This window comes from Meriones unguiculatus, chromosome 16 (genome assembly GCF_030254825.1).
Source record: "Meriones unguiculatus strain TT.TT164.6M chromosome 16, Bangor_MerUng_6.1, whole genome shotgun sequence".
Lineage (NCBI taxonomy): Eukaryota > Metazoa > Chordata > Mammalia > Rodentia > Muridae > Meriones > Meriones unguiculatus.
In genome coordinates, this window is record NC_083363.1 from 23445964 (window position 1) to 23463266 (window position 17303).

The 17303-nt window shown below is 48.4% G+C and overlaps 1 protein-coding gene across 3 annotated transcripts in view; it reads left to right on the top strand.

The window, feature by feature from the left end:
• Positions 1-5406, top strand: part of Hkdc1 (hexokinase domain containing 1) — a 38447-nt gene extending 33041 nt beyond the window's left edge. For all 3 annotated transcript variants that reach the window (XM_060369462.1, XM_060369464.1, XM_060369463.1), the window contains 2 exons: positions 2012-2245; positions 3898-5406. In XM_060369462.1, the coding sequence (XP_060225445.1) occupies positions 2012-2245; positions 3898-4045 (382 nt within the window). In that variant the 3' untranslated portion in view covers positions 4046-5406. The remainder of the gene's footprint in view (positions 1-2011; positions 2246-3897) is intronic.
• Positions 5407-17303: the final 11897 nt, after the last annotated feature.

Genomic DNA, 17303 nt, shown 5'->3' on the forward strand with positions numbered 1-17303 from the left:
ACACAGTACAGGCAAAACACTCATACACATAAAATAAGATAAAAATCTTTAAAAAGAAGAATTGGAGGGGAGGAGGGGCTGGGAGGAGGAACCGGCAGTGCTCTGGAATGGTAAGGAGCAGGTGTAACCAGCTGGATCCTCTGAGAACAGCTTCCCCTCAGCATGACTGGCCTCTGCTCTGGGTTCTGTTTCCCCTCAGCTCAAACAAGTTGTTTCTAGAAGCCATTATGGTGGTGGCCTTTATCTCAGCACTCAGCTGAGGCAGGGGATTCTGAGTCTGAGGCCAGCCTGAGTTTCAAAGAAAGCTCCTGGGGAGAAGGAGGGGGAGGGAAAGGGGAAGAGAGTGCACTTCCTCTGTTGGCATTCAGGAAGCTCTACTTAATTCCTAGCATCACAAAATGAAAATTAAAAATCAGTGAAGGAAGAAAACAAGAAGCTTCTATTACTGACCAGTGTTTCCGGATCTGTCCTTCAGCCTTTCAGATGCTCAGAGACAAGAAATAAAATCTAAACAAATACAGATTAAGTCCCAAGACTAAGAGCAGACAGTGCTTTATCAACCCTGGCCTCTCCAGACATGAAATGGCTTAATAAAGTCATCCTCGGGGGCTGCAGATCTGTCATCATTCTATAGCTTGGCTGGCCTGCTGTGTGATCCCTGCCTGGCCACCAAGGCCACTGTCTGTCATTCTTTTGAGGGCTCATCTTCCCCGAGCCAAGCATGCAACTTTATAGGCCTTAGCTTGAGGCTCAGGCTCAGTGCAAGTACCATCGCTTATCACTGGTTCACTGTGACTTACTTGGGGTCTAGACTTGAGGCCAGCTTGTTCCCATGGTGCCATTTCTCTGTACAAATCCAGCCCCATCCCTCCCCACCAGTTCCTACCTCACCTCCTCCCCAACACTATTGCCTCCCCAATTTTATATATTCTGTTTAAGAAGCCCCACTGGGTCTGCCTCAAGCTGCCTGTATGTGCATGAGTGTACAGCCATGTACTGGAGCATGGGCAGCTTCTCAGGGCCCTGTGCCCGAAGAAAACTCTCTCACACTGGGCCTTCCCTTGCCAGCGGCTGTCAATTGCTCATAGCTCCTCAGCTGAGGGAGCTTTGTTGACCTCCTCTGCCATCCATGCGGTGGACCATATCTTCCTCAGGTCTTGGGCAGGGAGTCACAACTGCACTGAGCTATGTGTGCAACTATCTTGTCCTGTCCAGTTCTGACGTAGTAGTTACCCACTGCTTCTGGTTCTTAAAGTTCCTGCCTCCTCTTCTGAGATGACACCTAAACCTTGGGAGGATGGGATATGTGCTAGATCTCCCAACTGGGGCTGATCACTCAGTAGTTTATTTTCTTGGGTCTCTGAGTTAAGGGTCCCTGTTCTTTAAGGTATCATTATGTTCCATATTTCATTTAGTCATCTGGTCAGTGGCTATCCCCAGTCCTCTGTAGGTCGCTGCTGAAAACATGGTTTCACCTTCAAAGAGCATAAAGTCAGCTGGGTGGACAGCACATACCTTTAATCCCAGGAAGTAGAGGCAGGAAGATTACTATGAAATTGGGGCTAGGCTGAGCTACGTAGTGAACACCAGGCCAGCCCTAGGCTACATAGCAGGAAACAAAACCCAAAACAATAGAAATGGGAATAGGAGGAAATTGGCCTCTGGCATGGAGAGAGAGTACCGCAGTGGAGGGCTGTGGCTCCCATCTGTAAGGACGGCCCTTGTACTCTGAACCTCAGGCTCATGAAAAACATTTGCTATGGTGGTTGCCGACCCTAACATTAGCTGCTAGTGACTGGGCAAGAGTGTGCCCAGTGCACACTCACCTTGCTATTTAAAGGCAATGGGACTTCCTAGGGTGGGGGACTGACATTCTGCGCCCTCAGCTGCTTTGGCAGCATTCATCTGGCTATGCACAGCCAGGTGAGCAGACTGATACAGGACCTGAATCATGTGAAGCAGGTTGAGGTGTGGGAAGCAGTCACTAACGTTCTGGCCTGCTTGTCCACAGCGACCGGCTGGCCCTCCTGCAGGTCAGGAGGATTCTGCAGCAGCTGGGCCTGGACAGCACGTGTGAAGACAGCATCGTGGTGAAGGAGGTGTGTGGGGCCGTGTCTCGGAGGGCTGCCCAGCTCTGCGGCGCAGGCATGGCCGCCATCGTGGAGAAGAGAAGAGAAGACCAGGGGCTCCAGCACTTCAAGGTCACCGTGGGTGTGGACGGCACACTGTATAAACTGCACCCGCAGTAAGTGCCCGAGGCAGGCGTGGGGACCAGGCAGAGGGCAGGCAAGCTGGGGGCCTGGGCTGGACCCCACACTCTCTTCATGTTCACACCGTGAAGATGTGGTCCTATAGGGGTGGTAGCTGGGCATGGTAGAGCCCATTGCTATTGAGTCTGAAGGCAGGGCCGGTGCTCCTGCCTCCTGGTTGTCCATGGAGGCTAAGAGTCAGCCTTTAAACTCCATCGGGGTCCTCATTTGCCAGGTCAACAGCAGTGACCTCTGCCTGTTAGGGTATGGCTCATGGAGACTAAATGGGCACCATCCATCACCAAAGGGCCACATGTTGTGATCATAGCTTCGATTGGCTTTATAGGGCCTGGTAGAGAACATGGGCAGAGAGTCAGCCAGGTATGAGCTAGCCCTAACTTCCCAGTTCAGTCAGTGGACAGAAAAAGAAAAAGCTCACTGGCAGTGGTGGGCCACGCCTGTAATCCCAGCACTCAGAGAGGCAGAGAAGGTGGATCACTGTGAGTTCGAGGCCAGCCTGGTCTACGAAGTGAGTCTAGGACAGCCAAGGCGACACAGAGAAACCTTGTCTCAAAAGTAAAACAAAACAAAATTAAAAATTAAAAAATAAAAAACCCTTGTCGCATAACATAGGGCTGACTCTAGGTTCTGCCACTCAGAAGCCAGAAGGCACAGGGCCAGTTTTGTCTGCCTTGAGCTTCGGCCCTTTTTCTGTAGAATGGAGACAAAGGAAATCATACCCACCACGTATGTTGTTATGAGGTGTAAGTTTGACAGCTTCATGAATGAAAGCTGTTACTTTCTTTTGGGTTGGGGGTGAGACAGGGTGTCTCCTGCCTGTCCTGGAACTCACTCTGTAGACCAGGCTAGCCTTGAACTCACAGAGATCCATCTGTCTCTGCCTCCAAAGTGCTGGGATCAAAGGTGTGAGACATGACTGCCCAACAGAAGCTATTATTTTTGTTCAGTGTTTCCCATTTTATTTTGATGAGAAGGGTATGTATGAACAAGATTATATAATTCCTCTGGTAGTGATCGCTTGCTCACAGCTTCTGTATTTGTCCCTTGGATGACATGCATTTTAGGGCTTGGTTTCTACAAATATATCCCTTTAAATATTTTTACATTTATTTTGTATGTACATGTAGATGCGTGTACATACATGGATGCATAGGCATCACTTTTCTCTAACCACCACATGGGGCCCAGCCAGGAATCAAACTCAGGTCATCAGGCCTGGTGGCAAGAACCTCTGAGCCATCTTGCCAGCTCCAAATCTTTCTTGAACTAAGATTTGAACAAAGGCTAGAAATAAACGGTAAAATCCCTTTAAAAGGTGCTGACACTGCTGGGCAGTGGTGGCACATGTCTTTAATCCTAGCACGTGAGAGGCAGAGACGGGCGGACCTCTGTGAGTTCGAGCCCGGCCTGGTCTACAGTGTGAGTTCCAGGATAGCCAGGTCTATACAGAGAACCCTGTCTATGGATAGTCTCCTGAAGATCTTGCTCCTGTGAGAACCCTGCAGCTGACGCCACACTTGACTCGCGAGCATGGGGTTTTCGCCTATTGCCAGGGAGAAAAGCATGGTCAAAATGGTCTCGCCTGCCAACCTCCTGCAAGGGCTGATATGTTTTCCTCTTTGTCCAGCTTCTCCCGGATCCTGCAGGAGACTGTGAAAGAACTGGCCCCTCAGTGTGACGTGACATTCATGTTGTCAGAAGACGGCAGTGGGAAGGGAGCAGCTCTGATCACAGCTGTAGCTAAGAGGTTACAGCAGTCACAGAAGGAAAACTAGGCGGCCCTGCCCGGCCGTGGTGCCCCATGCCGGGCGTGAGACCCCATGCCGGGCAGGGGCCCGCCTGGCTGACCTTGTCAGCACTCCTAGCATCCCGGTGCCGGCTTTGCAGTGACCCTCGTGAAAACCTCCATTTGGTATATTTTGGCTAACGATAGGCTGCCTTTCAAAAACAAATGATTGGGCCGCAAGAGATCCCTTTTTTGGCAAATTTTTCACTTGAGCATTTGATAGCTTCGGGTCTGTGGCTGCCAGACTCCAGATCAGGTGGCGGGTGTCTTGGTCCCTCTCTAGCAGTGAGCTACCTCTCAACCAATGAATGAACCCGTGAGAGGGAGAAAAAGTCTTGGTGAACTAGAGGGCCCAGCTTGACACGCCCCACTTGTCCTGTTGGCTTTGGCAGATGGACCTCCGAATGCAGAGGAGCCTGCTGCCCTGGGGCCAGGAGGCACCACACCTGCTCCAGGGCGCTCTGTGAACACCCTGGGGTGTCACCCCCATGTGTGTCTTGTGGGGTGGGACACCACTCAAGGAACTGTTTTTCATTTCACATGACGCAGCAGGTATCACTGCTGTCCATAGTTGTTTCAAGGACTGCTAGGTATATGAAATACAGTCCGTGAATAAAAGAAACGTGGGTTTCCTGGAAACTTGGTGTGAGGAGCTCATTGGTAGCTCCATGTCCCATCAGGAGAATTAAGAGACCTGTAGAGTTTAGTCCAGACTTCCTGTTGACAGAAGGAAACATATGGAACAGATTAGCCACATTTCACCTGATTGAAGTGCTTCCCGAGACCAAGCAGTGACCGTGTGACCCGGTGCTTGCTCTTGAACTGGAGTCAGCTGGAAGTCGTATGTGTGTGTGTGTGTGTGTGTGTGTGTGTGTATACGTGTGTATTTGTGTGTGTGCATGTGCATATGTGTATGAAGGCCAGAAGACAACCTCAGTGTCACCCTCAGAAATGCCATCCATCTCTTTTAGACAGGGTCCTCAACAGGATCTGGGGCTCACTGTTTAGGTGAGGCCTGCTGTCCAACAAGTCCCAGGCATCCTCCTGTCTCCACCTTCCAACGTTAGCGTTATAGGCGCACCACCACCCAGGCAGGTATCCTCACCTGTGGATGGATTCAGGTCCTGATGTGCGGAGGTGAGCACTTTCCTATCCTCCCAGCCCCAAGGCTTCTTTGTCTTCTGCTGCTCTCTCTCTCCCTGAAGCAGCGTCCTCCCGTCCATCCTGTCTTCTCTAACCCTACCTTTCAGAACTATCAGGAGCCTGTGCCCCTGACCCTTTCTCCAGGAGCCAGGCCTTCCCCTCATTCCCAGCCCTTCTCTGAAAGGCCTGTGCTTTCATTCTTCTCACGTGGCTGTGGGCTGCTTATCTGGTCTAGTAGACTGTAAGCTTGTTGCCAGTCAGAGTGAACTCACGACTGTTCCATTCTGATTCAGTACTTATTGAGGAGGAATATGATTTTTAACGTAAAGCTTTCTAAGAACTTTCCCTGTGGGAAAATGGCAGGCCATTACCCTGGGTAACAAAGAGTAACATTGCACAGTCCAGTTGATGAGATGTTCCGACCCTGCGGAGTTGCTGGCTGCCTCTTGCTGAGAGGGTGGCCCCCTCTTCTGAGGTTGTCATGCGCTGGCGGAGCCAGAGACTGGTCCCAGGGAGAGAGACGCCACCCAGGGCTAGGATCAGATGAGGGAGCTGAGGGGGCTCTGCAGTGCCTTCTGAAACACTCAGTAAACATGTATGATGCCCGTTCTGTGAACAGGTCCTAGACGCACCAGTGGTTAGCCTTTTCTGTGTTTTAAAGCTATGTTTCTCAGGAGAAGTGTTATAGGATGTGCTAGATTAATTTTTGTATTTGGATATAATTGTCTCTTTGTGGAAATCTGATCTTCTTCCTTCTATTTCTCCTTCTCCTTAAAAAATATTTATTTTTATTTTACGCCTATGAATGTTTGTATGCATGTATTTCTGCATGTGTGTGCCTGGTGCCCACAAGGCCAGAAGAGAGCACAGAATCCCCTGAAAACTTGGATTACAGATGGTGGTGAGCTGCCATGTGCTGGGAAGAAAACCTGTGTCCATGCAAGAGCAGCCAGTACTCTCAGCCACTGAGCCATCTCTCCAGCCCCTTTTGTGTGTGTGTGTGTGTTTGTTTTTGTTTTTTTGAGGCAGGGTTTCTCTGTGTAGCCTTGGCTGTCCTGGAGTCTCTTTGTAGACCAGGCTGGCCTCAAACTCACAGAGATCCACCTGCCTCTGCCTCCTTGAATGCTGAGATTACAAGTGTGTGCCAACCATGCCCGGCTCATCCTTTGGTTTTTTAAGTTTTCACATTTTATTTATTTTGTATGAGTGTGAGTGTGTGTGTAGGTGTAGGTTGGAGGGCTACTTTCTGGAATCAGTTTTCTCCTACCATGTGGGCTCTGGGACTGAACTCAGGTTCAGCTTGGTGGCAGGCACTCCTACTGGCTGAGCCACCTCAACAGCCCTTCCTTTGGTCTTTTTGAGACGGTCAAGGTGGGCCTCAAACTTGTGTTGACTCTCCTGTTTCTGCCTCCTGATGGCTTGCCTTCCAACCTTACTGGGCCCTGAAGAAATCTCATTAGGTTTTGTCTTAATTATCTGGGAACATGTCTTTGGTGTCTTTCCCTACCGCCTTCCTGGGCACCATACCCTCAGCTCTCCATTCCACTTCCCCCTGAGTCTACAGCATCCTCCTTGGACAGATACTCTGGCCCACAGCTACAGCCTGCTCTACCGCTATGCTTCCCTTGGTCTCTCACGCACCTATGCAGGCTCAAGGCCATCCAGCCTTCTTGCCTAGTTCTGATCTCCCAAAAGGAAAAGGTGCCCCAAGGTATCTAGGTACCTTTGGCCTCTGTAACCAATTGATGACATCATAGAGTTTGAACCAGAACAGGAACTCCAGAGAGGGCAGACATCCATTCCATGACTGCAGGAGTCCAACCCTGAAACACCTGGGACAATGGAGGGTCCCCCTCTTCTCAAGGTTTACTAGGCCAGAACGGCATTACATCAAGGTAAACCGCCTTTAAGAGAACCTCATAGACTTTCTTCTTTAGAAAATAAGCTGGGGGTGTAGGTCGTTGGTAGAGAACTTGCCTAGCACATACAAAGTCATGGGTTTGATCCCTGGCACTGCATAAACGCAGAGTAGTGAGACTTATCTTCAAATCCCAGTCCTGAGGAAGAGAAATTCAAGGTCATCCTTGGCCATAAATGAATTAAAAACCAGCCTGAATACATATAACCCCATCTCACAACAAAAAAATAAAAAGAGCCTTGGCATTGTGGAGGCAGAAGCAGGTAGATCCCTGTGAATTTGAGACCAACCTGAGCTACATAACAAGGTTCTGTCTCAGCAATCAAAAAAAAGAGCATTCTTCTCTCCATTTTATAGTCCTGTGTTTACTTCTCTTGACTCCCTCTAGAGAATGAGCTGATAGGAAAAAATGTGAGAATTAGGTTTCTTCATCACCTGCCTTTCCAGAAGAGAAAGGAAGTGGCCTCATTCATTTGTCATCCATTAGAAATGATTCTCTTCTGTCCACGGACAAGAAGGTGTCTTGTTGGGAATGAGGAGTGGGTTCTCCTTCTCTCTTCTCCCTGTGGTCCCCAGAGCTGACTGCATCAGTGGGCAGCGGGCAGCCGTTCTCTGAAGAAACCAATGAGTAAATGGCCAAACTAGCCAATGAACGAATTCACTGCTTTTGTTTGACTCTCCATTCATCTGTCCCACCCAGTGGCACGCAAGCTTTATACACACAGTAGATCTTCTCTAGGCGATGGTCCTATGGGTGGGTGTCCAGCCTGTTCTAGGCACTGAGGCCTCAAGGAAATATGATGCTACTGTGCCATGTTAGAGTTCACAGAAAAGAGGAAGGCATGTTTGTATCGGTAGGAGAACATGGTAAATAAGAAGTGAAGGCAGCCTGTGGCCTCCATCCTTTAGATCTGCTGAGTGCATGCTCCTGTGCATGTGTGCACCGTGGGCCTTTGGGTAACAGCATGAAACGTATGTATCTTTTCTCAGAAAGGTGTTGTGTATGAAATGCATGATCACTGAGGGTATTATAATACGGCTCTTAGGAAATGGTGCTAAGCTGGGGAGGCATGCCTGTAATTCTCGTACTTGGGAAGCTAAGGCAAGGGTCACAGTTCAAGATCAGTCTGGGCTACATAGTCAGTTGAGCCTAGACTACATAGTAAGGCTAGCCTAGGTTATATGAGCTTCTGTCTCAAACCCCTGCTCTACCCCCCAATAGGAAGTGGTAATATAGTCATACATGTACTTATTCATTCATTATATAACAAGCGCCAACAGAACCTAACAGCGATCATAATTTTGAAGCTCTGATGGGTGTAAACCTGATTTTGAGACATTTACAACAACAGCAATAAAAAAAAAAAAAATCTGTAGTTTCCGGGCCAGAGAGACAGCTAAGGAATTTACGGCTAAGCCTGGCAACTTGAACTTGATCCCCAGAACCATGTTGTGGCAGAGAACTGACTCCCAGAAGTTGTCCTCTGACCACCACATGCATGAGGAGACATGTGCCACCCACCCCATAAACATGAAATTGTAAAAATCTGTGCTTTTTATTAAAGACAAAGTCACAGGCGCTATTGACACTATGTGTTTCTCACCTCTAGAAACATTTAGAACTGTCTCTTTGTCTATGATTGTTCATAATGTAAGATACGTTTCCCCTTTATTTCTTGTTTAGTGGCCAAGGCTCTTCACTTTCACAGGCAGTGAGAAAAGGGTGCCGTTTTATTCAAGTAGCTTCAGCCTCTGTCTTCTTTCCTATCTTCCCGGCACTCTATCCATCTGAATACTGGCTCTTCTGCCGCTGCCTTCCCCGTTGTCTTAAACTCTTGCATTCATTTTGCATTCTTGTCCACTTGCTGGGAGCCAATAAAACCTTCCCATTAAGCAGCTCCTTCCTTTGCCTCAATTCTAATCAGTGGTTATCTATTGTTTATTTGATCTTCTGTTGTCTAAACAATATCTTTAGAAATATTGTTAGCACTTCGAGAATTTCATCCAGTATATTTTAATCAGACTCACCCCAACTCTACCAGGTACACCCCCACCTCCCCGTGCCTTCCAACTTCCTGTCTTCCATTTTAGTCAATGACCCATCTGCTGTCCACATTGTTCTAAGCCCAGGAACATCGGTTGACCTGCCAGGAGCCACAGGCTTAAGGAAACTTGACTCTCTTCGACCCCTACCTAAGCCATTACCGCCCAAAGTTCCTGAGTGAGGGATGGGGGCTCATAAACCCCTTCACTCCATGCTTGATCGTTAGTAGGTGGCCGCAGCGCCAGGAGTTCATGAACACAGTGGTCCTGTAGACAGTATCTTTTAAAGAAAAAAAGATTTAAAAGCCAAGTCCGATGGTACACACCTGTGAACTCAGTACTTGGAAAATGGAGGCAGAGCACTCAGGTGTTCAAAGCCAGTCTCAGGTAAATACTGGGCTTGATACCAGCCCGAGCTATGTGAGACTCTGTCTCAAAAAAGATTAAAAAAGAAATTAAAATTTGAAGTCTAACTTATTATCTTATGTTCTCATATTCTATCAAACAAAACAACCCACAGACCACAAACATGGTCCCATGTTTTTATTATTTTTCAATGATCTATTTTATGTATTTTACATTCGCTATTTCTAGTTCCTCCTCTGATTTCAGCTCTTACTTTGCATGTGTATTTTCCTCCTCATCAGTAAGTTTCTCTGCCGACCCTGTCTGGCACCCTTGGTCAGCCTGTTCTGATTCCTGCTGGAGGTGGCACATGTTACCTAGTTTGTTGACATTCCTTTTGGGAAGTTTTCTTCCTCTGCTGTCTGGTGACTTCTGTCCTGTAAGCTTTTCACCCACGGGTCACCCACTGCTCTATCCTGGAATGTTCTGGGTCAGGGCCACTTTAGTCTGAGTCGTTATGATGCGAAAAGAAAGGAGAGAGAACCTTGAAAGCAGAGTCCGGGGTACCCCAGATCCTCAGGGAAGCCCTCCTTTCAGCCCTGCTAGCCTTGTTTGTTGTCTGCTTGACACAAGTTGGAGCCATGAGAGAGAAAGGACATCAACTGAGAAATTGCCTCTATCAGGTGGGCCTAGAGGCAGGTCCTCAAGGCATGGTCTTGATTAATGATTGATGTGTGAGGACCCAGCCCACTGTGGGTGCCCCCCCCCCCACTGGGGGCTGGTGGTCTTTGGTTGTATAAGAAAGCAGGCTGAGCAAGCCCTGAGGAGCAAGCCAGTAAGCAGCATTCTTCCAAGGTCTCTTCATCAGTTACTGCCTGAATTCCTGCTCTGACTGCCCTCGATGAGGTGACGGTGGACTCTGTGTCCTGAATGGAAACCAGCCAAGCCCTTGCCTCCCCAGGTCGATTTAGGCAACTGTATTGCTGTGATAAGCCAACTGGGACAAGTTTCAGGTCCTCTGGGCAGGATGTTAAGAGTTGGCCTTCAGTGAGTTCTGAACCAGCAGCCCTGTCACAGGCTGCCCACACCGAGGGGCTAGGGAGGGAGGGAGGGAGTGACGCTCCCTAAGCTTCCTCACCAATACCTGTGCGGGCCTCAAAGGCTACAGGTTCTCTCAGTCATGAAGGGGCAGACAACAATGGTCACTCATACAGAGACACAGTGTTAATTCACTGTGGTGATGATGGTGGAACTCAGCACCTCACGTGTTAGGGCATCACTGTCTGCTGAGCCCAGAAGCAAAATTTCAATTACCTTCTCTAACCTTCATCACTTTTATCTGCAGAAAAGGCCATTACAAGGGGTGCAATTGGCACACAGTTTTAGTTTTAGTTTTTAGGGTTTTTTTTTTTTTTTTTGTTTTTTGAGACAGGGTTTCTCTGTGTAGCCCTGGCTGTCCCAGAACTCACAATGTAGACCAGACTGGCCTTGAACTCAGAGATCAGCCTGCCTCTGTCTCTCTGGAGGGCTGGGATTAAAGGTGTGCACCACCTGCCTAGCCTTTTTTCTTAACAGAATAGCACGGCTAAACATTTGGGTGTATGCTTTGGTTTGCATTTTCTTTTTTTTTTTTCCTACTAAAATATAGACTTTAATGTATTCATATGAAAATCTCAATAATTTTAAGTGTCTGATTTCAGTGGGCTTGATTTAAATCAGGGACAAGGAAGGCTACCCATTGTCTTCATATTTCTTTTTTTTTTTTTTTTTTTTTCAATGCAATTTATTCAGGAACCTTGAGCAATCATCTGACCCTGGGTAAAGCCAGCCCAGGTTTGCATTTTCTATAGCTCCTTATAAGCACAGATAGAACCCTGTGTTCAGGCCCCAGTGATGGTGAAAATTATCTGTCACAGTATATAGGGATAGGGAACACACTGAGGTGAGCTCTGATGTGGGGTTAGAGAGCAGAGGGAAACAAGGAAACAAAATGAACAGTTCCTGGGGAGACCAACCAATTCATGTCGCAGGTCAGATCCACCTTCTTGGGGCCACCCTGCGACCCTCTGACACCTAAAGTACCTGCTGCTCACTCACATCATGGCTGCCTTGAGTATTTTGTCTTGAATCTGCTTTGTCTATGAAGTTTTGTGATGGCTTCATGGTTCTGTTCTTGCCATCTCTGACTCCCCACATCCTTTCCCTCTGGTGCTTGGGACCCATAAGGCAAGGGCTACTGAGCCCGATCAGAAATGCACTTTTTTTTTTCTTTCTCCAAGACAAACGAAGCGAGGTGGTCAGTCTTGGTTTGTGCGTGTGCTTATTGAGCTCAGGGAGTGCTTGGGGGTAAAGCAAGGGTGGACTGCCCTGGGATGAAAGCTTGGGTCTGAATGGTTAGACAGTGTCTGGGATTGTGCACAAAAGAGAATTGAATTGTAGATCAGCTGAGGAGCTAGTGAGACAGCCCCAGTGCCCTTGGCCTCCAGAGCTGGAAGCCTGTGGGAGCGCATAGCTGGCATTTTTTTTAAGCATGAGATTAGGAAGTCTTTTGCTTCCTCTGTAAAGAGCTTGGATTCAATGAACTTGAGGTAGGATGGGAGGTTTTGTTCTGCTTTGTTTTGGTAAAAATGAAGCAGATTTGGCTTTAGCAGCTCAAGGGCTGGGGAGATGAGCGCTCCGCTGGGTGAGAGACAGCAGGTGTGTGGAGAAGCTGTGGCGGCAGTTTTGGAAGAGGTGCCCCTCCTAAACTCTCCAGACACCATCTTTCTTTGAGAAGCCTCAGAGCACCATTTCACAGTAAGTTCTGAGGTTTGCCTCTGGCTGGTGCTGTATCCAGATCCCTTACGGTAGTTGTTTTCAACCTGTGGGTCACGACCCCTTTGGGTGTTGAAGGACCCTTTCTCAGGGTCACATACCAAACATCTGCACACCAGGTATTTGCTTTACTATTGATAACAGCAGCAAAAATCACAGTTATGAAGTAGCAACAAAAATAATTTGTGGGGTCTCCACAGCAGGACAAACTGCATTAGAGGGCTGCAGCATTAGGAAGGTTGAGAACCACTGACTTAGAGGCTGGCATCTCCTCCAGATGGTGGCATCCAGGGAGTCCTTACTCGGGCACTGTTTGGTGCTGATGATGAAGCTGAGAGGGAGGCCTGGCCTGGGAACCTTGTGAGGCTTCAGGCAGGCTTGCTCTGTCCAGCTCATGCCTCAGAGGATGTCAGACAGGACCAGTGAGATGGCTATGTGGATACGGGTGCTTGCAGCTAAGCCTGATGACCTGAGTTTGATCCCTGGAGGCCCACATGGTGAAAAGAGAAGGCTCACTCCCACAAGTTGTCTTTTGACTTCCACATGTACATCCTATGAATGCCTGCTCACATGTGCATGCAAACACACATACACACACACACACAAATGCCAAAGAATTAAAATTTGAAGATTGCCCTGGATGCTAGGTGGTAGTGGCACATGGCTTTAATCTTAACACGTGGGAGGCAGAGGTAGGCAGATCTCTGAGGTGGTGGCTTGAGTTCCAGGGCTGTACAGACAAACTCTGTCTCAAAAATAGCAACAAGAAAAAACAACCCAACAGAAATTCTCCTTGACTTATATTTTCATGTTATCCTGACATCATTTTATTATACTCTATTGTTTACACTATGTATGCATATACTCTGTGTGTGTGTGTGTGTGTGTGTGTGTGTACATGTGCGTGCTGTGATGCAGGTGGGGTAAGAGAACAATCTGAATAGACCCTTTCCTTTACCATGTGGGTTCTGGGGATAGAACTCGTCATCAAATCCTTATCTGCTGAGCCACCGTGCCAGCCCTAGAGAAAAAATTTTAAAAGACTGTTTTCTTTAAAAAAAAAAAAAATTCTATGTGTTTGGGTGTTTTTCCTTCATCTATGTCTGTGCACCGCATGCGTGCAGTGTCTGTGCGGGTCGGAAGAGCGTGCGCCAGCTGCAAGAGCAGCAGCTGCTCCCAACCAGCGAGCCCTCCTCTCCAGCTCCCTCTAGCGAGACTTTAAGAAACAGATCTTGTAGTGTACGTTGCGTTTACAAAATAACGGGTTCAGCTGTGACCTTCTCATGGCAGATATGTAACGTGCTTTGATCCGAGAACTCCGCTTTACATAAACATGTAGCCCCGACTGGCAGAAGCACGCAGAGAGCCATCTCAGGACCTTCAGAAACTGTCCTCCTCACAAGCCATGCTCTACTGAACAGTTGTGTGTGTGTGTGTGTGTGTGTGTGTGTGTGTGTGAAACTCAAGTGAGCCATTTAAAAGCAAGTTTAAAAATCAGCTGTTCTAAACCATCCGTAACTATCCCACTGATATTCTGCATCGGTGTCTTGGCTCTTGTATGCAGCGGCCGGACGCTAGCGTGGGTACAGTAAAAGCACTGTACAGTCATGCCACGCAGCGGACTCAGAGCTGAGCTCAGTGGCTCCAGGCTGCCCCGTTGACCTGTGTTGTGGCAGGGCTCCCGGGCTGTGTGCTCGGAGCCAGGGCTTCAATAACGTCGCAAAGTGCACGGAGTCTGAGCACCGCCGTTAGCACCCAGATCTGTTATATGCTTCACTGTGAATTAATGTCTGCTTTTGTCTGCTCATGTATCTTTCACTTTTGCCAAATTTGTCAGGACTTCCTGTATTCAGTTGCATGACACCTGTGAGGGCACATCCCACAGTCTAAAAAGCTGGGCTTTAGGGGGACAGAGCATCCCACACAGTTAAGTTCTGGATCTAGGGCAAATGCACTGACGCCGGGAGAGTCTTGCCACTTCTTTTTTCCCCTTATCCTCCCCTTTTATCAAGGTTCACCTGGTCCCTGCCTCAGAAGCCTCCAAAGAAAACTCCAGCCCCAGTCTAGCCACCTCCTCCAGGAAGACTTCCAGAATTAGCTCTCTGGTCTTTTTTATGACAGCTATCAGTTACAGTTGGTTCCTATGATTTATGGGATTTCTTAACATCTCTCATGCAGTCTGTAAGCTCCATGAAAACATGATTTTAAAAGAGCAGAGAAGTGGGGTGGCTGGGGGAAGAACAGGGTCACCCCGGACGGTTCCACACCACTGAGCAGAGGGAGAACAAGGTGAAAACAGGAAGGAGGTGACAAAGATACTCAGTAGAGCATTTGTCTTGCCTGAGCTCTGCCTCTCACTGACCACAGCTTTGCAGGCTCCATTTTGTCCATTAACCTGAGCACTTAAAATACATCCCTGTGAGCCAGACGTGGTGGCACTCGCCTATTGTCTCAGCACTCAGGGAGACAAAGGCAGGTGGATCTCTGTGAGTTCGAGGCCAGCCTGTTCTACAAAGTGAGTCCAGGACAGCCAAAGCTACACAGAGAAACCCTGTCTCGAAAAAAAACAAAATAAAGAAAGAAATAATCTTTGTTTGCGCAGCAGGAGTGGGGGCCACACATGTCACAGGCCATGGGTGGAGGACAGAGGACAGTCTCATTCCTCACCCTCCACCTTGTTTGAGACAAGATCTCTCGTTTGTCACGGAGTGTTGCAGGCCGGCTGGCCCAGGGGCTTCTGGGTCTTCTCCCGTCTTTGTCTCCATCTGACATGGGAACACTGAGATTAGAGATGGTCACTATTGTGGGGAGCTTTTACGTGGGCTCTGGGGATCCCAACCTGGTCCTAACGTCCAGATGGTAAGTGCTCTATCTGCTTAGCCATCTCCCCAGCCCCAACCTGAGCATTTCTTTACTCACTTTACTCACTTTGGGGCTGGAGGATGTAACTCAATTGGCATAGTGCATACAAAGCCCTGGTGTGCATGTAATCCAGCACACAGGAGGTAGAGGCAGGAAGAATCTAAGTTCAAGGTCATCCTCGGCAGCATATTGAGTTCAAGGCCAGACTGGGTATCTTGGTCACTGTTTTATTGCTGTGAAGAGGCACCATGACCAAGGCAACTCTTATAAAAGAAATCGTTTAATTGTAGCTTGCTTCCCGCTTCAGCGACTTTGTCCATTGTTACCGTGGTGGGGAGCATGCAAGGGGCCTGGTGGCCGGCAGGCACGGTGATGGAGAAGTAGCTGACACACGGCTCCCAGCAAGGCCACGACTTCTAATCCCTCTAATCCTTTCCAATGCTACTCCCTGGTGACCAAGCATTCAGATCTGTGAGCCTATGGGCCCATCTGCATTCAAACCCCCACCTCCCACTCCCTGGCCCCACAGGCCAAAGGCATTCAGTCCAACTTCAAAAGTCCCCACAGTCTGCAAGTCTCCGTACTGTGTAAACGTCCAAAGTCTCTTCTGAGACTCACGGTAATCCTTTAACTGTCACCTCTGCAAAATCAAAATCAAAAAGCAGATCATACTTTTAACATACAACAGCATAGAATATACATTAAAGGGAGCGTATAGGAATTGCTGGACAAAAACAGCCAGGCAGACTCCAAATTCTGAATCTTCATGTCTAATGTCAAAGCTTTCAACTTTGTTGACTCTAACAAAGTTAACTCTGTCTTGGGCTGGTTCTACTCCCTGTCTTGTTGCAAGAATCTCATTCCTCTGGCATCTCCACCATCTCGGGCTTGGAGATGGTGACAGGTCTAGATTGTGACAGGCCTGACCATGTTGTTTGTTGGAGGCTTCAACACAATCCAGGCTTCACCTTCACAGCTTCACACAATGGCCTCTCTGGGCCTCCATACAGGGACACCCTGACACATGCCTGGCCTCAGAGGCTTTCCTTGGTTGTGGAGGAAGGAGATTCTACAACCCCTTTCTTCTATTTTTGACTCTAAAGCCAGAATCATATGGCTGACGCTGCTGAGTTCTGCTGTTTGTTGGGCTGGAATCTGGACCCCTTGTTCAATTATATCTGCCTCAGCTTTTCTGTTTTCGACGGCTTCCTTCACTGCCTAAGCTTTTCTTTAGTTTCTTTTCACGAGCTGGAAGCTTTGCTGGGTGGGGTCTTGCCATGAAGTCATCGCTCCCTTTACTCCATTTTCATCAGGCTTTCCTTTGAACTTTATCTCCTTGTACACTGGACTTAGCTTTTTTGTTCAGACTGCATACATTTTGGGTGTGAGGGGTTGTTGAGACAGGGTTTCTCTGTGTAGCCTTGGCTGTCCTGGACTTACTTTGTAGACCAGGCTGGCCTTGAATTTGCAGAGATCTGCCTGCTTCTGCCTCCCTGCGTGCTGGGATTACAGGAAGAATTAGGGTGGAAGGGACTGCGATCCAAACCCAGATCTGCTGCTGCTGTTCTTCCACTAACAGGTGGATTGACTTCTCTGAGCTCCAGCTTCCCGGTGGAAGAGTGATCGTCAGGTCCCCTGTTGCTCGACGCTTCCAGACAGCCACCCATTGAGGTCCTAATCGCAGTTAATGACATCTATTATTGCTGGCGCCATGGTTAATATCTTCCTCACCGTTGTCCCCAGTCTCTTACCCAAGCTTTCTGTGAGGCACCAGTAGAACAAAGAACCTGGTGACTCTCCTGGGATGGTGGATATGTTATATGATATACTGTCAAGGACGTCAAGATCTAGAAGGGGAAAAGATCCACTGATACTCCGGACCTGCACCCCTTTTCACAGAGTGCTGGGGGGCTCAACCATTCCAGGCTCTCGGTGACTTCTCTCTTTCTGTTCTCAGGACTCCAGCAAATGCTGTCTTTTGGGAAAAATGAACACAACTGAAGAGCTGGCAGAGGTGACTAAAGTTCTTCCAAGGCAAGTGCATGAGGGGGGACCTGGGCTGAGGCTGTGGACCATGGTTGGTTTTACAAAGCTCCTGGGACCTTCTGCCTTCAGGCAGCTT